The sequence below is a fragment of the Stigmatopora nigra genome, chromosome 1, assembly GCF_051989575.1.
Source record: "Stigmatopora nigra isolate UIUO_SnigA chromosome 1, RoL_Snig_1.1, whole genome shotgun sequence".
In the NCBI taxonomy this organism is placed as follows: domain Eukaryota; kingdom Metazoa; phylum Chordata; class Actinopteri; order Syngnathiformes; family Syngnathidae; genus Stigmatopora; species Stigmatopora nigra.
The window spans coordinates 26,831,311-26,853,624 of record NC_135508.1 but is presented as its reverse complement, the minus strand read 5'-3'; the positions used below and the strand labels follow the sequence as shown (position 1 = coordinate 26,853,624).

General features: G+C 44.2%; 2 protein-coding genes across 13 annotated transcripts in view; one reads left to right on the top strand and one right to left on the bottom strand.

The window, feature by feature from the left end:
* LOC144204235 (bile salt export pump-like) overlaps positions 1-22,314 on the top strand; it is a 74,282-nt gene that overhangs the window by 27,888 nt on the left and 24,080 nt on the right. For 5 of the 8 annotated variants that reach the window (XM_077728137.1, XM_077728097.1, XM_077728107.1 and 2 more), the window contains 6 exons: positions 2,097-2,298; positions 2,368-2,437; positions 3,747-3,867; positions 10,790-10,960; positions 11,081-11,185; positions 11,505-11,666. In XM_077728137.1, coding sequence (XP_077584263.1) covers positions 2,097-2,298; positions 2,368-2,437; positions 3,747-3,867; positions 10,790-10,960; positions 11,081-11,185; positions 11,505-11,666 — 831 coding nt within the window. Of the gene's footprint in view, positions 1-2,096; positions 2,299-2,367; positions 2,438-3,746; positions 3,876-10,789; positions 10,961-11,080; positions 11,186-11,504; positions 11,667-16,488; positions 16,662-22,314 lie in introns of those variants that run through there. The other 3 variants (XM_077728146.1, XR_013327858.1, XM_077728128.1) reach the window with 3 other exon arrangements.
* Positions 12,240-22,314, bottom strand: part of LOC144204275 (uncharacterized) — a 30,153-nt gene continuing 20,078 nt past the window's right edge. For 4 of the 5 annotated variants that reach the window (XM_077728163.1, XM_077728180.1, XM_077728171.1 and 1 more), the window contains one exon: positions 12,240-17,326. In XM_077728163.1, the coding sequence (XP_077584289.1) occupies positions 13,334-15,424 (2,091 nt within the window). In that variant the 5' untranslated portion in view covers positions 15,425-17,326 and the 3' untranslated portion in view covers positions 12,240-13,333. Of the gene's footprint in view, positions 17,327-17,438; positions 17,890-22,314 lie in introns of those variants that run through there. The other variant, XM_077728196.1, reaches the window with a different exon arrangement.

The window sequence follows — 22,314 nt, the reverse complement described above, 5'->3', positions numbered from 1 at the left end:
TCCCAGAACCACACTGGGGACTTAGTGAATGACTTAAAGAGAGCTGGAACCACAGCACAAAGGCTACTATAGTAAGTAACACAAAGCGCCACCAGGGACTCAAATCCTGCATTGCCAGACGTGTCCCCCTGCTGAAGCCAGTACACATCTAGGCCTGTCTGCGGTCCGCTACATTTGGATGATCCAGAAGAGGACTGGGGTAATATGTTATGGTCAGATGAAACCAAAATATAACTTTTTGGTAGAGAAACAGGTTCTCGTGATTGGAGGAGAAAGAATACTGAATTGCATCCGAAGAACAGAATACCCACTGTGAAGCATGGGGGTGGAAACATCATGCTTTGGGGCTGTATTTGCAAAGGGACCAGGATGACTGATCTGTTTGAAGGAAAGAATGAACCTATCACTTTTTATGTGTCATCCAGTGGTTTTGTTTGTCAAATCAATACTTTTGAGTTCTGCATGTATTGAGAGATTTTGAGTGAAAATCTCTGTCCATCAGCAAGGACATTGAAGATGAGACATGGCTTGGTCTTTCAGGAAGACAAGAGCCAAGGCAACAGAGAAGTGGCTTCGTAAGAAGCATTTTAAGGTCCTCGAGTAGCCTAGCCAGTCTCCAGATCTCAACCCCATAGAAAATCTGTGGAGGGAGTTAAAAGTCAGTGTTGCCCAATGACAGCCCCAAAACATCACGGCTCTAGGGGAGATCTGCTTGGAGGAATGGGCCAAAATACCAGCAACAGTGTGTGAAAAGCTTGGTAAGATTTACAGAAAACGTTTGGCCTCCGTTATTGCCAACAAAGGGTACATAAAAAAGTATTGAGATGAACTTTTGGCATTGACCAAATACCTTTTTTCCACCATGATTTGCAAATTAATTCTTTAAAAATCAAACAATGTGACTTTCAAGTTTCAACCCCTCCACGTTGTGTCTCTTATGGTTGAGGTTTACCCATGTTGACAATCACAGGCCTCTCTATTGTTTTCAAGTAAGATAACTTAATAGCATAATAGGTGGTTGAACAAATACTTAATTGCCCCTCTGTATGTGGGGGTGCTCGGACCCGGGACCAAAAGACCGGCAACCAAAAGGGACCAAAAGACCGGCGACCAAAAGATCAGCGACCAAAAGACCAGCGACCAAACATCTGGTCACAGTATGTGGGAGACCCAAATGCAGAAGAGCAAAAAGGCAGATGGGATAATGCAGAACTCAAAAGTATTGATTTGACAAACAAAACCACTGGATGACACATAAAAAGTGATAGGTTCATTAATAATTACCCTTCTTTGTAATTATCAATAACTGCAGGCAGACATCTTATTCAATTATTGACATTTAATTAAATAGATTGGATCACAGATAAAAACCTTTAGGGAGGAGATCTTCAAAAGTATCCTCTCGACCAGTATTTTGCGTACGGCTTTAAGGCATTTGGATAAAAACAATCACGCCTTCATTTGACCTAACAATCATATAACAATTACATAAAGAAGCCCTAAGTGTGTCACGAGTGTTATGGAAGGGGCAGAAACAACATCTGTATAAAAAATCCTTGGATAAGTCATGTGAGAGTTGATTAGGCGGCAGTTGATGACCTCGAGCCGATCGATAGGAAAAATGATTTAATGATTTAACAAAGAAATGAATTACTACACATATATGAATATTAGTAATACAGAATAAACCCAACAAAAAGGAAATGACAAATCAGATTACAAGTTGTTGTTTGAAATAGGATAACAAGGCAGAGATGGATATGGTATATTAATTTGACTCTTTTTTACTACAAATAAAAATGATGAATACGATTTCTGCCGCTGTGTTTAGCCCAAAGAATAAATGTGATGGTCATGCATATTCTACAATTTCAATCAAGAGTTTTTTTAGCCATTTGTATAATTTAAAAATAAATAAATAAAAGGGTAAACGGTGCATTGACATCGGTAATAACTATTCGTTACTCTGTCAACATTTTGATAAATAAGGCAATAAATTGTAACAAGTCTGGTTTGTGTTCCTAGTAAGCAAAAGTGCAAAAGTGAAACTTTGGTAATTCCCCAAATCTATTTTTAAATAATCCTTGCTGTTAAAGGTGCGCATGGGACGTACCACCATCTCCATTGCCCACCGGCTGTCCACCATAAGGAACGCTGATGTGATAGTGGGCTTTGAGCATGGCCAGGCAGTTGAGCGTGGCAAGCATAGTGAGCTACTGGAACGGAAGGGCGTCTACTTCACACTGGTTACTTTGCAAAGCAAAGGAGATAAGGCCCTCAACGAGAAGGCTCGGCAAAGTAAGTTCTAGATTTATAAGTTATTTCCACAAATGTGTCGTGCTTCTTTTCACACCTTGTCGCGTTCAGTGGCAGAAAATGAAGATGCATCAAGGAAACTTAGCTTGTCCAGAGCCGGAAGCTACCGGGCCAGCCTGAGGTACCACAACACCTATTTGTATACCAATTACACTGTTAAAAAATAAGTGGTAACACAGGCACAACTGTGCTATTTTTGCTGAGAATGAGAAAATGAGCGCAGTGATGTCACCAACACCAAAAACTACAGTAATGCCTTGAGATACGAGCTTAATGCATTCCGAGACCGAACTCGTATGTCAATTTATTCATATCTCATATCAACGTTTACCATAAAAATGAACTAAATACAAATTAATTAGTTCCCACCCTAAAAAAACAGGACGTTACAGTGAAAAAAAACATATTTTCATTGGTTGTAATTCACAATCTACTAAGACATTATTCAGTACAACACGGAGTTCGCGGATGGGAAAGAGAGAGAGAGACAGATACTTGACAGATGCGCTCGGAACATAACAAACTTTAAATTTAACTTAAATGAACTTGGATGCCTACACATGTTGCACTAAATTGAAACTTTCTTGTGCAATAATTCCACTGTGGCTTTCGAGGCGAACTTCCTGATTCTCCATATGTATTGGCGAGTCATCTCAGTCACTCGTACACTACTCATGTTTTGTGGCCAAGTGTGTCCAATCAGCCTGCCAGGCATGTTTTTGGAATGTGGGAGGAAACTGGAGTACCTAGAGGAAACCCACGCAGGCCCGGGAAGAACATGCAAACTGTACACAGTTGGACCGGCCTGGATTTAAAACCAGGACCCTAGAACTGTGAGGCAGACGTGCTAAACACTCAACCCACAGGGCCGCCAATGTTAACCATTCCATTTAAAATGCATTTGATATCTACAACAGTCAATGACAGTGAATGAGTTCACGCTTTTTAATGTAATAAGGTTTTTAATAGTTTCACTATTTCATTGATTTTAAAAGTAAGATTCGTAACAAAATTATTTGAAATAATCTTTTTAAAAGGGATAATTTAAATGCATTTCTGGTATTTTGGCAAAAAAAAACAAGTTAATACACATGATTTGCTTCTGCGGGCTGTGCAAACATCTGTGGGGGGCCAAAAATGGCCCCCGGGTCTTGAGTTTGACCAGTGGTTCTTAACCTGGTTAGAGCCCCACCAGTTTCCTATGCATCTTCGCCAAACCCTACTTTAGTGTAAAATATATTTTTTTTCAAATTCAATATATAACTTCCTTCACGGCTCTGATTGGCCAAGGAATGTTACGCGATCATCTGTGGCCAGTGATCGTCAAGAGGGTCATGTTTACATGTATAGATATGATGGGTTCATTCGAACCCAGGTTAAGAACCACTGCACTAGATTATTTTTGGGCTCATACACATTTGTCTCAACAGAGCCTCTGTCCGCCAGAGATCCCGATCCCAGTTATCCAACCTGATTCCAGAATCTTCTGTTTCTATTACCGGAGCACTGGGTAGCAGGGCCTACTCTTTATCTCAAGCCGACAAATCCAAGGTTGTTAAGTGCGTATGTTTGAGGCCTATGATTTAATATGATGGCAAATGGCCAATCTATGCATTTCCTTTTTTTTTTTTTTTATAAAAGGGTGTATTTTTTAAAATGACCTTGCCAATATGATAAACCAGACATGGGCAAACTACGGGCCTCGGGCCATATTCGGCCTGCTAGGCTTTTTAATCCGGCCCGCCGACGTTGTCCAAATAATGTTTTTTTTCAATATTGAATTGTATTTTGGCAGTAGCTCTGTCCACTCTCATTTGTTTTTCGCTGTTTACAGGCCCTCTATCTTTTTTAAATAACATTTTAATATTTCTTAATACATTCCTTTTTACTTTACTATGTACTTTATATTTTTTACTTTAATGATGAGTGATGAGTTTGTTAATACTTTAGTCCTTTTTTCTGTTAATGTTTCATATATACTGTGAACAAATGCAGTATCTTATCTTGTGCTGATCCGGCCCATCTGTCAAATTTTTAAAGTCAATGTGGCCCCCAGGCCGAAAAGTTTTTCCACCCCTGTGTCCACCCTATGTGAAGCATATGTCTCCTCCCAACTTGTGCAGAGCAAGTTTTACTGTGCGTATGGCAGCCTCGGCAGATCCATTTCGGTGAGGGGAGTCAGCAGGGTGGAGTTTTCAGTTCCATTCTGTTCCATGTGTGAAGGCTTCATCAAGGCTTCATCCTCAACTTTGGATGCTTCCAGCTTCCTCAGGAAGGCATGCAGTTCTTTGAGGGAAGTCCTGACGCCCAGAAACTATTTCCCTGGGTCTGACCATATCTTCTTTGGGTGTCCCCTCAATACTGTGAATCTCTTGTAGGTCAACAGAAAACCCTCAAATGACAGGTCATTTACGACGTCTGTGTGTAGGGCTCGGGATGCAATGCAGCAGAAGACTAGTCCCCATATTTTGAGTCTTGATTTCTTCTTGACCTCATCCTTCCCTTCATAAGCGCCAAACAAATCCACTGTGGTGGTATTGAAATGGTCTGGCTGGTGTTATTCGCTCGGGTGGAACGGTACTCATGATTTGTTGGCATCTGTTGGCTTTGGTCTTTCTGCATCTTACACAATCATTTACAGTCTTCTGAGCCGATCTTCGGCCTCTTATAACCCACGCTTTCTTCCTGATGCACAGGAGTGTACCTGTTGTTTCTTCATGGTTTAGCTTGTGGGCTTCTTGTGCTAGAACCGAGGATATCCATGCATCATAGGGTAAAATTGGTACGGCAGTTTTGTCGTTTTCAAAGATTTGAAATCTTCCTCCACAGACCAAGAGTTCAGTCTCCGCCTCTTCGTATACAGCCAACCTGTTGAGGGTGGTGTCTCGAAAGGACGCACCCCTTTGGGCTGCGAGGAAGAGGTCTCACTTTGAATCTTCCTACTCATTCAGTGTAAGTACAGCTTGCTTGGCACTGGACTTTATCTGATCCGATGAATGAAAGTCTCTTCCACTTTGGATTACTTGTAGTTGTTTTTTTTCCTATACTTTTTTCCATTTTGTTGCAGCTCTCCATACCCAGGCTATGATCCTGATCAGCTTGGTTAGGCTGCTGAATTTCCCTACATCGATCAATTCTTACGCAGCAGATCCAGCTGGAAATCTTCGGGTTCGAGGCTCATCTCCGCTTCTGGCGTCTTGTGGGAAATCCTGATCCCTCCCGTTTGTGGCATGGGTTGGACTACTTGTTCCGACAGATGGCACACTGTTTGTACTTCTCTTCATCTGTGATCTGATCTGTACTGCTGCGAATGATTTTCTGTGAAGTTTGTTAACTCCTTCCCTGGCATAGGCAGCGACTTCTTTGGCAGACTTCTTGGGCCTCTCTTTTATGGGCAGCCTTAAGAGTTGAGGTCCATCTTGCCACATGTAGCCGTCTTTTATATCCTTTGGGGCTGCACCTTTGTTAGGATTTCTGCTACATTGATGTCTCGCTGGATCCACCAACAGTCATCAGCGGATGTGGTCTTCCGAATTTTTACAACTCTGTTCGCAAAAAAATGTTTGATATCCGTAACTGTCTCTTTAAATTTCTCCTAACACAGTTTGACTGTCTAGTAGGTGGAATCATTTTTCAATCCCCATTCGACTGTGCTTTTTGATATATCTTCTGAGGTGAGCCGCATAGACAGCGCCACATATTTGAGCTTTTAGTGGATTTCCTTTCTGGTCAAGTGGTGTGAGTTTTGCCTTGGACTCGACGAGTCTGACTTTGCCGCCTGTAGCGGTCTCCCATCTGAGGTACACCACAGCTCCATAACTCTGGTCACTTCCATCAGAGAATGTCACTTCCCACGGTTTTGGTGTCCAGTTCCGTTATGTGAGCCTTCTGTGGAAGGCAACTTGGCTGAGATGGACACATTCTTCACATAATGGGATTGCTTCTTCCCTCAACTTTTCTGACAATGGTTTATCCCATTTGTCTTGGGTTGTGCTGGTTCCAGCCTCTTGAAAAGCTTTCCTGACCAGAATGGCACCCTTCTGTTTGGTGGGGGTGACAAGGCCTATTGGATCATAGAGGCTATCTACCTGGCTTAGTAATTGTCACCTAGTCAGTGGTTTGGGAGTATTTTCCCTCACCTCTTCCTCCAGGAGGTTTTGACCCACTCTCATTTTCTTTCTTCTCTTTGAGAAGTTAACTGTGGTCATTGGGTACAGTTTGTCACTTTCGAAAAGAGCTTTGTCATCTATTGCTCTTGCTTGATTTTGTAGAATGATAACATTGCTGGATGATACTCTGATGTGAGCATCTCCCTCACACTTTGACCTGACTGGAGCCAGGGTTTGAGGAAGAAACTCTCTGCTTTCAGGATCTCTTTGACTCTTCTGGTGCACTCAACCAGTTTTTCCAAGTCGTTACACGATGTAAGCCCATCGTGGACATAAGAATCTTCCTCCAGGATTCTAAACTCCTCTTTTAGGTGAGTAAACATGGATAGCTTTGCAATCTCTCCTCATGCTGGACAATCGCCAATTTTTACTCGGGTGAAGGCATACTCTTCAAGTTCACTGTCTTCAGTGTCTCTCCAAAAAATCTGTCTAGGTGCATTCTAGTTCTTCCTACCACCCTGAGTTATCCGTCTTCTTGATGTCTCCAAGTGTTGCATACAGTCTTCTGAATCTGAGTAGTACTGCTCTAATTGGGTTTAGGACGTCTGGCCTTTGCAGTTGGATATCGTTCACGCTAAGTCCCTTGAACTTCTGGCTGCTGTTCCAGACCAGACGCACGAGTGTGGTGACGGAGTGGGGTTTTGGCGCTACCAAGTTGCTAACGTACAACACCGGTCCCCTGCAATTGGTTATCATTTCTTTGTTGAGTTTCTATGCTGCTCCTCTTTCCACCATTTCATGGACTACAGAAAGGGGGCTTCTACTCTGCTTCTGTTGTTGGGTATAGAGAAATAAGGTCTTCAATTCATGGGTATTTTGTATCCCAGTGAGGTTCGCTGACGTGATCATCAGTTTTGACATAGGTGAGGCCTTTTCTGATGATTTCCATGTTTCTTTTGTCACTCAGTGTCATCTCCTTGCCTCCAGTTATTCAGGTTTGATAGTTCTCTGTACTTTGGCTACTTATTTCAAGTCATAACAGGTGAGTTCATGTGCTCTTTCAGTCCCTGTGGGTGTCTTGATTCTCACTCACACTTTTTGTCTTTACTTTCAGGACCATTCCCCCAACACCATGGATGAATAGAATTATCTTCTTACTTCTGAGGTTGAGTCTCTTGGCAACGCTGTGGGTAATGTAGTTCGTGTCAGACGCCAAGTCAATCTGTATTTCGATCTTCTTACCAGCATTATTTGTAACTTTGAGGAGCATAAGAATCACTGGGAGTTCCTTCCATGCACTACGCTCCATTGCTACAGACTGGTCAGTGCAGACTGAACTTGCCAAAACATTGGTAAAGACTTTCTTGAATTCTTCTGCCACATCGAAGGAACGTTTAGACACAAATTGCTGTTGTTGTTCAGTCAATACGTGCCTCTTCACGTTTGGTTTTGGTGTCGTGTCTGTTTTTTTGACACAGGAAATAGTGATGGTCTCTCATGAAGCTCTGTTTTTGCACAGGTGTCTTTGCATTCGCTTTCATCTTTGTGACACTCTTTTCAAGCTCCCAGCCTTTCAACGCCACTAAACTTGTCTTTTGGTTTCAGGATTTTGAACGTCAGGCAGAAGAAAAGCTTTTCTTTGTGTCCCTCATACCCACAGACGACACATCCCCTTTACTCATGGACTTGGTTGAGGCATATTTCTTGGGTTCAGTTGACTTGGGTTCAACTGATCTTCTCTCAGGCTTTCGACATGCTTTAAGCTGTTCGAACCCCCTCTCCAAGATCTCATCTTGGGCTTTCAGGTAACCAAGGAGGTTGTCGAATTGGTTGTCTGGGGTGTCTCCGTTAGCCGGGTTGGTCATGAAGGCCAACCAGCCTCTCATTGTTGCATCTAGTAATTTACTCTCTATTGAGCTGATTACGAGCTGATTTTCGATGGCTCCAGTGTTGCTGAGTTCGATGAGGTCGTGAGGGCCTTTTCGATTGTTTGGATCATGTCAATCAATTTCCTGGGTTGTTTTGATGTCAGGATGAGGGACTGTTTTCCAGTATCCTGAGTATGTCATCTGCGGTCTAAGTGCACAGGCTTAGGTCTCTGCCGATCTTCTCGTCCACACTTTCAAGGAGCAGGAGTTTTCTGGCTTCAACAAAGCCAGTTTTCTCACCTTTTTTCTGAAGGCTCTCCCGGGTCCTTTTCCATGGTTGTAAATCTCTTTTGGAGAATTTGGGTAGACCGGTGGCTTTAATTTTAAGAATACGTTTCAGGGCTGGCTGTGCTACAGGCTCTGTTTGGAGCGTTTTTTCTCTCGTTCCTTCGTCTTGTGACCTTAGCACCGCTAGGTACTTTGCCGTTCTTCCTACGAGGTCGCCTTTTTCTTGTCTTAGGTGTCTTAGTTTCCCATCCTGGATGTCTTTTTCTTCTCCTGGGATCCATTCTTCCAATGCCTTATGTCTGACCGCAAAATCATTTATGCATATGATAGGTTCATTAATAATTACCCTTCTGATATAATTATCAATCACTGCAGGCAGACATCTTATTTAATTATTTACATTTGATTAAATAGATTGCATCTCGGATAACATTACCTTACGTCATGACTTCATCTTGATCTCCAAAGTCTCTCCCCGAATAGTAATTCCCGTACGGCTTTAAAGCCATGAATCAAAACAATTACAAGGTTATTGATTAATCCAACATGTGTGAGCAAAAACAACATCTGTAATTATAATAACAGTTAAGGTATTTAACAATGACAAACAGTAACTAAAAAAAAACTTCATTTGAATTAAAACAATCATGCCTTCATTTGACATGACAATTACATAAAGAAGCGCGAAGTGCGTCACGATGTAGGAACACTATGCGAGTGTTCCTGGAAGTGATAGATATCCATCTGATAGAAGCAAGAGTCCTTGACGACTCTTCGCTGCAAACCCAGAACAACAGTCCTCGGAGCCCGATCCTGGGTGAGATGTCAGATAAACAGTCCTTGTGAGAGAACTAGATGACTGGTTACAACCCCGAGCACTCTTCGAACAATTGGAAGAATGATTTAACAAAGAAATTATTAAATACACACATGTATATAATAGTATTACAGAATAAACCCAACAGCATATTGTTGCATTGGTCACTCGGAGTTCCTAGGCATCCTTGTTCGCCGCCGACGCAGGGATCACAAGGGCCCTTTCGCAGTCTGATTCTGCATCTTCGATTGTGGTAAAGAGCTTGGCTTTATCATATCCATCCCAGAGGTTGGACTGTGCTGTTCCTCTTACTTTGGCCAGCTTGGTTTCACAGTCTGTTTTTTTTTCTAAGTTCAACTGTTGCTGCTTATCCAATATTCTCTATCTTCCTCATCGCCTCTCAGTTCAATTACGAGATCGAGTTTGTAATTGCTATTATTGCAATGTACCTCTCGTGCAAGTGCAAAGAGTATATCATATTCCCTCAGCAACTTAGATTTTACCAGGTTTCTCGCCTCTTTTCTTGGGTAAGTGGCTTGATTGGTGAAGGCTCTTTTCACTGAGGCCCTCTCTTGCTTCAGCAGCTCAATTGTCTTACCAGTGGCTTCTTCCGTCATGCTTGCAGTTGTTCTTTGCGATGACTGTGCTGGCTTTGACTCAATGATTTTAATCCTTTGTCCTTGATGCTACAATGTTTTTCAACTGTCAAGTTGTTGTGTAATTCCCTCAATTTTTTGCCCCAACTTGACAAAGAAACCAGTCTTCACAAAAATTCTCTTTACTGAGATTGATGAGTAATCCAAAGTTAAAGGAAAACACAAAGAATACAACTTATACAACTCATGGTTGAGTGAAACAAACTGAGCTTTAATCAAGTGGATTCCAAGTAGTACTCAAGTCTAGTCTTGCCAGTTGCGTATGATCAGGAACTGAAGGGCGTCTTTGGTTCCCTAATTGCCTGTCTTGTTGGAAGCTATCCCAACTGACTCTGGGCCAAAGGCGGGAAGCACCCTGAATCGGTGGCCAGCGATCACAAGCCATGTGGAGTTTGCTTGTTCTCCCCGAGTGTGCGTGGGTTTCTTCCGGCTAATCCGGTTTCCTCCCACATTCCAAAAACATGGTAGGCTAATTGGACACCCCGATTCAGGGTACCCCCTGCCTCTCTCAGCTGGGATTGCCTCCAGCGCCCCCCGTGATCTTATTGAGGATAAAGCGGTTCAGAAAATGAGATATATAGCAGATTTTCCTACCTATCGAAAAGGGCATCGTCTCGGTTGCAGGTATATTTTCAGTTTTTGCCCATACCATGACACAGTAAAAATACATAATGCGCAACAATTTCATTTAAATAACTCAAAGTGTGGATCTATAATTTGGTACTGAATATTCAGGATGCCATACAAAATGAAGAGGAGGAGGATCCAGTGAAGCTGGCACCAGTGGCTAGAATCTTGAAGTACAACCTGCCAGAGTGGCCTTACATGCTTTTTGGATCTTTGGGGGCAGCTGTGAATGGAGGAGTCAACCCTGTCTACTCGCTTCTTTTTAGTCAAATATTGGCGGTGAGGTTATTTTTTAACTGGAAAGATGGCTAACCAGCCAAAATATATATTAAAAAAAGTTCAATATTTTTTTACAGTCAAAGCAGTTTATGAGCCTATGAGTTTTCTCTGTATATGCAGACTTTCTCACTAACAGACCCAGTAGCAAAGAGAAGGGAAATTGACAGCATCTGCCTGTTCTTTGTGATGGTTGGCATTGTGTCCTTCTTCACTCAAATGTTGCAGGTAAAGTAAGATTTGTTTTAGGTCCACTTTACTTTAAAAGTTAGAAAAATGATTTAAAAGACTCAGCCATCTATTACATATGATATTTTCTATTGAAGGACTCTAATGTGGTATTTTTCCGCGTTGGAAAAGACATCATAAATCAGAGATTGGAGTAGGCCCTGAATTGTTATTCTTGATCCCGCAAAGCCATGTTAAACAATTAAATCATTCCTATTTTTTATTAACATTTTGGACCAGGCATTTTTTGGTCCCAGTGATTGAGTGCAGACTCCAATTAGTATTTTATTTTTCATTTTTGTTGTGTGTCTGTCTTCAGGGCTATGCCTTCTCCAAGTCTGGAGAGCTGCTCACCCGCCGGTTACGTCGCCTTGGATTTCATGCCATGCTTGGGCAGGAAGTTGGCTGGTTTGATGATCATAAAAATAGTCCTGGAGCTCTCACCACACGGCTGGCCACGGATGCCTCGCAAGTGCAAGGGGTGAGTGTGAACAAAAATAAGATAGAAACACTTTAGCCTCACAAATTACTTCTACCGATAAGAATCAACTGCATAAATGCCTCTAGAAACCTTGTAAAGCCTAATGGTAGATAAGCCCACTGGCAGCCAAACATGTTTTTGAAAGAAAACAAAAAATACAAAAAGAAACCCCAAAGAAATATCAAATGTAAAATATTCATTGCATGTCCCTTTTAAAAGTAAAATAAATTAACCTAAATAAAGTGCAAATAGGCAGCCCAGTGGGGCAAGTGGTTAGCACGTTGGACTCACAGTTATGGGGCCCTGGGTTCAAATCCAGGTCACGTCCCACCTGCGTGGAGTTGACATGTTCTCCCTGAGCCTGTGTGGGTTCCCTCAGGGTACTCTGGCTTGCTCCCACATTTCCCTAAAATGCATGGTAGGCCCATTGGACTCTCTAAATTGCTCCTAGGTGTGGTTGTGATGTGAGTGTGGATGGTCTCCTTGTTCCCTGCGATCGGCTGGCCACCGATTCAGAGTGTCCCCCGCCTCTGGCTTGGAGTCAGCTGGGATAGGCTCCAGCAACCCCCGCGACTTTAGTGAGGATAAAACAGGCCAGAAAATGAGATGTAAAAGTGCAAACATGGCCAATGCATAGAACCAAGTACAGTAATACCTTGAGATACGAGCTCGTATGTCAATTTACTCGAATCTCAATTTTACCCATAGAAAATAAGGAAATATAAATTAATCAATTTCCCCCCTCTTAAAAAACACTGAAAACAGGATATTACAACAGAAAAACATGTTTTTATTTTTTCTATTCACCATCTATTCATGAAGTAACAAATACTTATCTAGTGGTTATCTTTTTAACTCATGTTACGACTCCCCCTGGGGTATGATATACCAGGGAGTCGCAACTATCACAGCAGACAGGTTCCGTCAAAGATGAGTTCGAACACACATTGCAAGTAGCCTTCAGTTATTTTTATTTACAATAAAGTCAATAAAACAGACTACGGGATAACATAGGGGAAGCACGAGATATTAAAGTGGCACCCTCAAATAAACACGGTAAAACCCCCTCCCAGACAGGTGTTCAAATGAACACCCACAAAATACAGGAAATAAGACCGAAGGATGCCACTGTTAAACTGATGTAATATAATCTAGACAGGGGAATAACTGTGTCTAAATGCACAAACTATATGTATACCCATGGTGTCTAAACTTATCTCAAGTCCCCCTATGAAACCCAAAATCATTAACAACACATACAAAATATAACAGGGAGTAACATACTCACAAGCCTGCAACTCAGCACGGCATCAAGGACAAGGGCAAAGGCCAGGGCAAGGGCAAGGGCAAGGGAAAAGGCAAGGGAAAAAAGGCAAGGGCAAGGGCTGAACTGACAACTGAAAAGGCTTTAAATAAGGGCAGGAGGGATGATTGGGGAATTAATTACAGCCGTGTTGGCCTGGGCAGGGCTCTGTCACAGGGGTGGAGCCACAGTGGCAGATACCGGTAAAGAAAGGAAAGCACACACCTCCTACATAGTGTGTGTCCAGGCTGCCAGCCGTAACACCTCCCCCCTCAAGAGTCAACCTGTTGACGAAATCGAACCACCAACCTGCCTCAATCAATCAATACACTCCAGTTAACTCTCCTAAACTTGAAATAGGGCATTATACATAATTTCTTCTGCGCCGGCTTCCATTTTTGCACCGATATCCTCTTCTGCGCCAGCGTGCTTTACTGCGCCCCCTTTTGCGGCGGTCAGTCACGAGACAAGGAAGTGGTCGGTCCGGCGGGCGTCCACACCAGCCGATGACAAGGCGTGGCCGGTCTGGCGGGCGTCCGCGCCGGCCGGTGATGAGCCGTGGCCGATCTGGCGGGCGTCCATGCCAGCCAGAAACGAGACGAGGAAGTGGTCGGTCCGGTGGGCGTCCGCGCCAGCCGATGACAAGGCGTGGCCGGTCTGGCGGGCGTCCGCGCCGGCCAGTGATGAGCTGTGGCCGATCTGGCGGGCGTCCACGCCAGCCGAGGACAAGGCGTGGCCGGTCTGGCGGGCGTCCGCGCCGGCCGGTTATGAGCTGTGGCCGATCTGGTGGGCGTCCACGCCAGCCAGAAATGAGACGAGGAAGTGGTTGGTCCGGCGGGCGTCCGCGCCAGCCGGTGACAAGGCGTAGCCGGTCTGGCGGGCGTCCGTGCCGGCTGATGATGAGCCGTGGCCGATCTGGCGGGCATCCGCGCTGGTCCTTTAAGTCTTGGCCAAGCCCCCTTCCTTTAGGAGACACTAGAATTTTAGAACGGTCAGGCACCTTACCCTGGTTGTTCGGAGGGTCGCCAACTCCCTCGTCCAGGGGTGCCAGAGCTTTGCCGCTCTTGCAGTCGCCGGTACCATCATCCAGGGGCGCCGGAGCATTGCTACCACTTCTGGGCGGGCAGTCGCTGACCAGAACGGTGCTTGGCAGAACAGTGCTAGAAAGAACTGTGCCTGGAAGGCCGGCCGGCACCGGAAGCCTGGTTAGTGGCTTCGGCACGGGTGCGACTGGCGGCCCCAGGGGCGACAGGAGTACTTTGCGTGGCCTCGGCACCGGAACTTGGGGTGCTTTCTGCAGGCTGATCTCCGCGGCGGACATTTTCTTCTTGCCTTGTTCTTTTTCAAGCCGCTCTTGCTCCAATTTTTTTCTTTCTAAATTTTCCTGCTCCAAAATATTTTCTCTTTCAATCAGTTCTTTTTCTTTTCGCTCTGCTTCCAAGGCCTTTTCTCTTTCTAGTCGATCTTGCGCTAAGGCTTTTTCTTTCTCTTGCCTTTTAAATTCCAAAACTCTTTCTTTCTCAAGCCGTTCTTGCTCAAGACGTGCTTTCTCTAGACATGCTTTCTCTAGACGTGCAAGCTCCAAAGCTTTTTCTCTCTCTTGCCTCTTAAATTCCAAAACTCTTTCTTTCTCAAGCCGTTCTTGCTCAAGACGTGCTTTCTCTAGACGTGCAAATTTCAAAGCTTTTTCTTTTGCAAGCCATTCTTGAGCTACACGTGCTTTCTCTACACGCTCAAGCTCCAAAGCTTTTTCTTTCTCATGGCCAAACTCAGCCACGGCCTGTCCAGGCTTTAATTTGTGATTTCTGAACTTTTGGCGGTACGCCTCAGGGACCAGTTCGTAAACGCGCAACACTGCTGCTTTTACCTTATCATATACCAACCCGTCTTCTATCGACAGTGTACTCAAAGCTTCGAGGCCTTTCCCTGACAGTTTCCTTTGTAAGACTAGAGCCCAGCCTTCTTCTGGCCATTTATGGGACAGTGCTATCCGTTCAAACGCGCTAAACCACGCCTCGACGTTCGTCTCATGGAACGGCGGTACAAGCGGAAGGCTTTCACTAACTTTAAACCCCCTACTTTCTACCATATTAGAACTCTTTGAGAGTTCAATGTCCAGCCTTTTTAGTTCAATCTCCTTTTCAAACTCCATTTTCTTGAGGGCCAGCTGATGAGCATACTCCCTATCCCTAGCCTCATATTGCATGCGTAACATCTCTAGACTAACATGGGGATTTTCCCCAACAGGTACAGTACCATCTCCATCTCCATCTAGTTTTCCTTTTAAACCAGCCCTGGGATTTTTTTCTCGAGCCTCTACATTCAAGGTGGCACCATCCCTGCCTACCTCATCTTTCTCCTTCCTGCTAGATTCCTCAGAATCGACCAGAGACTGAGAGAAAACACCCGCAGATGCTCCTCCTGTGGCTTCTAAGTACTGCGTTGCTATTAACATCTGGATAACCTCCTGCTTCAATTCAGCTAGCCTGGTAGTCCTGGACAGAGTGAACCCTAGATGAGCGGCAAGACCTAACAGATCTCTCCTCTTACATTGGTCAACCTGATCTACAGTGCCAAGTTAAAAAAAGGAACTCTTCCGCATCAAAGTCCATCCTGCTAATTACAGCACTACACTAGACTGAATGATAGCTATTAACTGTGCCTACCTCAACTCTGCTTGCCCAGCCTTCACCGGCCTACTGCACATGCAGTCCGTACCACCAATGACCAAACCGCTGCTGTGATAACAGATCTTAATGATATCCCGGACGAGCCCCCACTTGTTACGACTCCCCCTGGGGTATGATATACCAGGGAGTCGCAACTATCACAGCAGACAGGTTCCGTCAAAGATGAGTTCGAACACACATTGCAAGTAGCCTTCAGTTATTTCTATTTACAATAAAGTCAATAAAACAGACTACGGGATAACATAGGGGAAGCACGAGATATTAAAGTGGCACCCTCAAATAAACACGGTAAAACCCCCTCCCAGACAGGTGTTCAAATGAACACCCACAAAATACAGGAAATAAGACCGAAGGATGCCACTGTTAAACTGATGTAATATAATCTAGACAGGGGAATAACTGTGTCTAAATGCACAAACTATATGTATACCCATGGTGTCTAAACTTATCTCAAGTCCCCCTATGCAACCCAAAATCATTAACAACACATACAAAATATAACAGGGAGTAACATACTCACAAGCCTGCAACTCAGCACGGCATCAAGGACAAGGGCAAAGGCCAGGGCAAGGGCAAGGGCAAGGGAAAAGGCAAGGGAAAAAAGGCAAGGGAAAGGGCTGAACTGACAACTGAAAAGGCTTTAAATAAGGGCAGGAGGGATGATTGGGGAATTAATTACAGCCGTGTTGGCCTGGGCAGGGCTCTGTCACAGGGGTGGAGCCACAGTGGCAGATACCGGTAAAGAAAGGAAAGCACACACCTCCTACATAGTGTGTGTCCAGGCTGCCAGCCGTAACAACTCATTTCTGAACTGGTTTATCCTCATTAGGGTCGCATGGAGTGCTGGAGCCTATCCCAGCTTACTCCGGACCAGAGGCAAGGGACACCCTGAATCCGGTGACCAGCCAATTGCAGGGAACAAGGAGACGGACAACCATACACACTCACATCCGTACCTAGGGGCAATTTAGAGTGTCCAATCAGTCTACCTTGCATGTTTTTGGAAAATGCGAGGAAACCGGACAACCCAGAGGAAGCCCACGCAGGCCCCGGGAGAACATGCAAACTCCACACAGGTAGATGTGACCTGGATTTGAACACAGGACCCCATAGCTGTGAGGCCGACGCGCTAACGACTCGTGCCACCGGACTGCCCCTGATTACTATCTTCAATACTTAAGTGTGACATTATTCAGTACAGACAGATGGTAGCGGCTCAACGCGAAGTGTGCAGAGCAGAGAGAAAGAGAAACAACAGGAGAAAGACTTGACGGATGGCAATGTGCTCGTTACATAAATATAAACTTTAAGTTTAACTTAAATGAATTTAGATTACTATACACAGTATACAATAAGTTAATCTTACGTTACAATAAACTTAAACATTCTTGTACAATAACCGAGGCAAAAGTGTTATTGTATTCCACAAGTGGCTTTCAAGTCAGAACTTGTTGCTTCTCCATGCCTCTGTAAAGCCCGGCTTGTTTTTTAAAATTATCGGACCAGCCATGACTGACTTTGAAGAGTTCATCTGGTGTCGAAGAGTCCCCTTTTTCAAATGCTTGCTTGCTTTTTTTCAAGTCCATGTAGATTCCACTGGCTTCTTTCCAAATCATCGTCTCGGTAATTATATCTCTAACTTGCCCAGCTTGGAAATGGTGGTTAGTCTGTTGGAAGATAGGTTCATTAATAATTACCCTTCTGATATAATTATCAATTACTGCAGACAGACATCTTATTATTTACATTTAATTAAATAGATTGCATCTGTGATAAAACCTTATAAGGGTAGATGTGTCAAGACTTCAAGACTTCCTCCTGATCTCCAAAGTACCTCCTCGAACAGTAATTCGTCGTACGGCTTTAAAGCCATGAATCAAAACAATTAGAAGGTTATTGATTAATCCAACATGCTTAAGCAAAAACAACATCTGTAACTATAATAACAGTTAAGGTATTTAACAATGATAACTAAAAACAAACTTCATTTGAATTAAAACAACCATGCCTTCATTTGACATAACAATTACATAAAGAAGCGCGAAGTGCGTCACAATGTGGGAACACTATGCGAGTGTTCCTGGAAGTGATAGATATCCATCTGATAGTAGCAAGAGTCCTTGACGACTCTTCGCTGCAAACACAAATTCAGGAGGTGGAGTACAAAAGGCGAAGTGCACATTTTAACCAATAGGTGTAAATTAAATCCTATTCTAGTAACTTATAATACATTGTTAGGTATGAAAATACAACTTCAGGAGCAGGTCAAGAAAGAGTGAGATCAATTTAAATTAGGAAATAGGTTTATTACCGAAACTGCAAAGTGGAGAGTGACAGCTCTAACAGTGGAGTCCTGTTCAGCGTGATGTTCTTGCGATCAGTGTCGGACAGTTGAGTATTTGTGCTGACATGTCAACCCAATCACAAGACTAAGATTGATTATTCAGTCAGACAGTTGGTTGTTTATGCTGACATGTCAGCCATAAGGATGACTGCTATGCTGTTATACTTACAAAAACTAATACAATATGAACAAGCATTTGCAAAGAGACTTTGTCTAATCTTACATATCCCTCCTGTTTGTGAGTATAAACACATCGGAACCTCGTTTCTTAGCGACGCTACTTTTGAACGAAATTCTTCACAAATGACTTCAAACTGGAGTTAAGACAAACCAGGAAGGGTACCTGGTGTCTCACAAAAGGAAAGACATATTAATCAGTGTCAGACAGTAGCACAGCATCCAGGTCAGATTCGGATATGAATTGTTGCATGTGAATACGAGTTAGCATTAGCTGGGTTAAACAATCATGATTTGTTCGACTGTGGAATTAATGGTACGTTTGATTAAAGCTGAGAAGCAAGGCAAACAACAAGTTAGGACAAAAGGCACGAGAGCAATAACAGTTACGACTGGTACTAGGGCTTTCAAAAGAGTATGTGTCCATGATGAGCCAGAGAGGAACCAGTCAAGCCATCCTTGTTGTGGAACTGGATCTTTGGTCATAGCGTTCTGTATGTTCTTCATAGTTTGTAAATCATCATGGATTGAGTGGGATGCGTTGGCAGGAATGAAGGTGCAGCATGAGTCTCCTACCATGGCACACACAACCTCCCTGCTGGGCGATTATTCTGTCAAGGGCAAGGCGGTTCTGGATAATCATCTGGGTCATGGCAGTTATTTGGATTTCTCTGCCTTGTTGCAGTCGGACTGATGCGTTGACGTAGGCCTGGAATCTGTAGTCAATCGTTTCCAGACGTAGGGTGTTCTTCGCTGTTCCTACCCAGGGGAACTGCGCCATCATAATTTTGGAGGAGACTGTCCAGGGTTTGTATTCGAGGGGGACATCCGAGCCCCACACTGAATAATGGGGGCGAAAATTGAGGCTCCGTCGTTGACGCCTGGTGGGTAGATGTGGTGTTAGCGTCTACAGTTGTAATCGAGTGTGCTGTAAGAACGTATGTGTGGTCTGATACAGATGTAGGGACACAGAGCCCAGTTGTATTGACGGGATGATCATATACACTTGCCATCAGCAGAGCCACCATATTTGGTCCAGTACTGTCGATGATTGGGAAGGAACTTGTCTGATCTCGGCGCACCTGGTGACGTGAACTTGGTCTAAAGGGGTCTTGGGATTCGGTCCGCTGAAGTCCGGCTCAGTGCTGTGTGTAGAGCCACGGTGATAGCATCCTCAGTGGACCTGTTTTCTCTACAAGCAAACTGGTGAGGGTCAACTGAGGGTGGGATTGTATTTCTGATGTGGCAGGACACCAACTTTTCAAAGCACTTTATGATCACAGGCGTGAGAGCAACAGGCCTGTAATCGTTCAAGCTGTCGATGGTTGACTTTTTGGGGACAGGAATGATGGTGGCAGATTTCAGGCAGGCAGGAACGATGGATTGTTGCAAGGACCGATTGAAAATGTCCGTGAAGACTCCAGCCAGCTGTTCAGCACAGGCTTTGAGCACCTTGCCAGGTATTCCGTCTGGTTCAGCAGCCTTCCTGGTGTACACAGACTGCATTTTCCAGTCTCACTTCCTGTTCCCGAAACTCCAGTGTATTGTTGCAGGGTGGTAGTGGAAGTGTTGACACTGGGTCTGATTTGTCAGTCTCAAAGCGGGCAAAGAAATAGTTCAGTTCCTCCGCTAGTGAGGCATCCGCGTTTAGACATAGTATTGTTATTGTAGTTAGTGATATGTCGTATTCCCTGCCACATCTTCTTTGGGTTATTTTTTTTTTGAAGTGCTCCTCGATTTTCTTAGTATATGCTGCCTTGGCCTTCTTTATGCCTCTTTTCAGCTCTGCTCTGGCAGCTCTATACTTTCTCTTGTCCCCCGATCTGAAGGCGATGTTACGGCATTTGATGAGTGCTTGTGTCTCCTTGGTCATCCAGGGTTTTTGGTTAGGAAAAACCCGTATCCGTTTGTCTGTAGTAACGTTGTCAATGCAGTTTCTGATGTAGGAGAGTACAGTTTCCGTATAGTCTAGGAGGTCGTTGTGTTCGAAAAGTTCCCAGTTGGTACGGGAAAAATAGTTTTTTTGGCCTTGTTTGCGTCCGACGTGTGGTGTACGCAGGAGTGAGAGATATGAAGAGATGGTCTGATCCAGCTAGATGTGGCGGAGGAGCTGCTTTATAGGCATGTTTGATGTTCGAGTAGACATGGTCGAAAATGTTGTCTTCTCTCGTATTGCATTTGACATATTGGATAAACTTGGGTGGAACAGTCTTTAAACATGCTTTGTTGAAGTCACCAGCGACAATAAAGACTCCATCAGGGTGGTCGAGCGGTTGTTTATTTACAGCCGTTAGCAGTAAGTCGAGAGCCGTGTTGACTTTCGCATTTGGAGGCATATAGATAGCCGTTACTATGACGACCATTAGCTCCATCGGTAGATAGTATGGCCTGCATCGTATTGCCAATAGCTCCAAACCCGGAGAACAGTGAGTGTCAATGATCTTGCTGTCACAACACCATTCGTTATGTATGTACATGCATAGTCCACCGCCATTGCTTTTACCTGTTAGTTCTTTGGAACGATCGTTCCGAAAAAGTGTACGGCTAGCTAGTGATAGCGCAGCGTCGGGTATATTCTGGTGTAGCCATGTTTCCGTGATAAGAATAATGTTGCAGTACCTTACAAAGCTGTTGGTAGCAATTCGAAGTTCCAACTCATCCATTTTGTGGGTAATGGATCGGGCGTTTGTCAAGAAGATACTAGGAAGCGGGGCTCGGAGTGGTTGTTGTCGTAGCTTAGCCGCAAGGCCCGCCCGACATCCGCGCTTTTGCTTTCTTTCTCTTCGCCGTCTACGGCGTACTTTGGGTGGGCTGGATATCCACGGAGATCCCGGAGGTCATTGGTTTGTAAATAGTCGTGAAATTGGGTATCTTGCCTTTCTTTCCGAAAGTGTTTAGACCCTGGCGACTGTAGGATAACGAACAAACTGGAGAGCAGTGAGCCGCTGATGATGATGAGTAGCCACTTCGTTCTTGTACTTTGTTTACTGTGGGACTGATGTATCCAGGTGTCTCTTCCTTCGATTTTGACGGCGGTGGGTGTGGCCAAAATCACACGCTGAGGTCCGTCCCAACGTGGAGAAGACCAGCACTTTCTTTTTATCACCTTGACGAGTACCAGGTCTCCTGGGGACAGGACCTCCTCTGTGGGAGACAGAGAAGATGTAGGCAGATGATTTGCATTCATCACAGTTCTTTCTTGGAACATTTTGCATAACCACTTAGTGAGGAAATCTGTTTCTCCTTTCTCTTCTACCACCAGATCTTTTTCCCACATTGTTAAGTGGAAGGGTCTGTCGTTCACTGCCTCAAATGGTGTGCATCCCTGTGCGTTTGGAATGATTCTCATGTACGTTTCTACCAGGCTCAGGCATTCTTGCCATGGTTTTCCTGTATCTTCCATGGTTTTTCTGAGTCTGAGTTTTACTGTTCTAATGGTTTGGTTCAGTTTGATGAAGTCCATGTTCAGAAGCTCGGAGGGATATGTTCCTGTTTGCCTTGTTCCATGCTTGGGTCGTTCATTGCCTTGAGAGTTGTGTCTACAGCAGGTGAGACAGTTTCTGCATAAAATTTTGAAGTAAGTTTGAAGACCTCTGGGAACATGCATTGTTTGTTGTACTGTACTGATCATCCCTCCTGTTGAGACATGGCTCCTCCCATGGCTCAATTTGGCAATTACTTCAAACAATGATCGTGGGATGCATGGCTTGTTTTCTGCTGCATCGAGTCCGTTCTTGTGTTGAGTGGCTCCTTCTGTTTCTCATTGCAGTTTCTCTTTTTCTGGGGCATGATTTTGCATTTCTCTTAGGATTTCAGCAGGGATTGGGCTGTGTCTTTCCACCGTCACATCTTGTCCTTGGTATAGTTTACATGCCTCTGTCAGTGCCACTATTTCTGCAGCTTGTGCAGACCAGTTGCCGGGGAGTCGTTCTGTCTTGAGGGTGTCTTTTTGAGTCACCACGGCATATACGGTGTGTGTTTTTTTGTCCAGGGTTTTTCGATGATGATGCATCCCCATAGACAATGTGTCCGGTGGGCAGCGGGTTGTCCATTAGGTCAGTTGCATATACGTGGTTAATTAACATTCGTTGAGTGGGCAACTGTGAGAATTGGTTTAACCACTTGTTGTCCGGT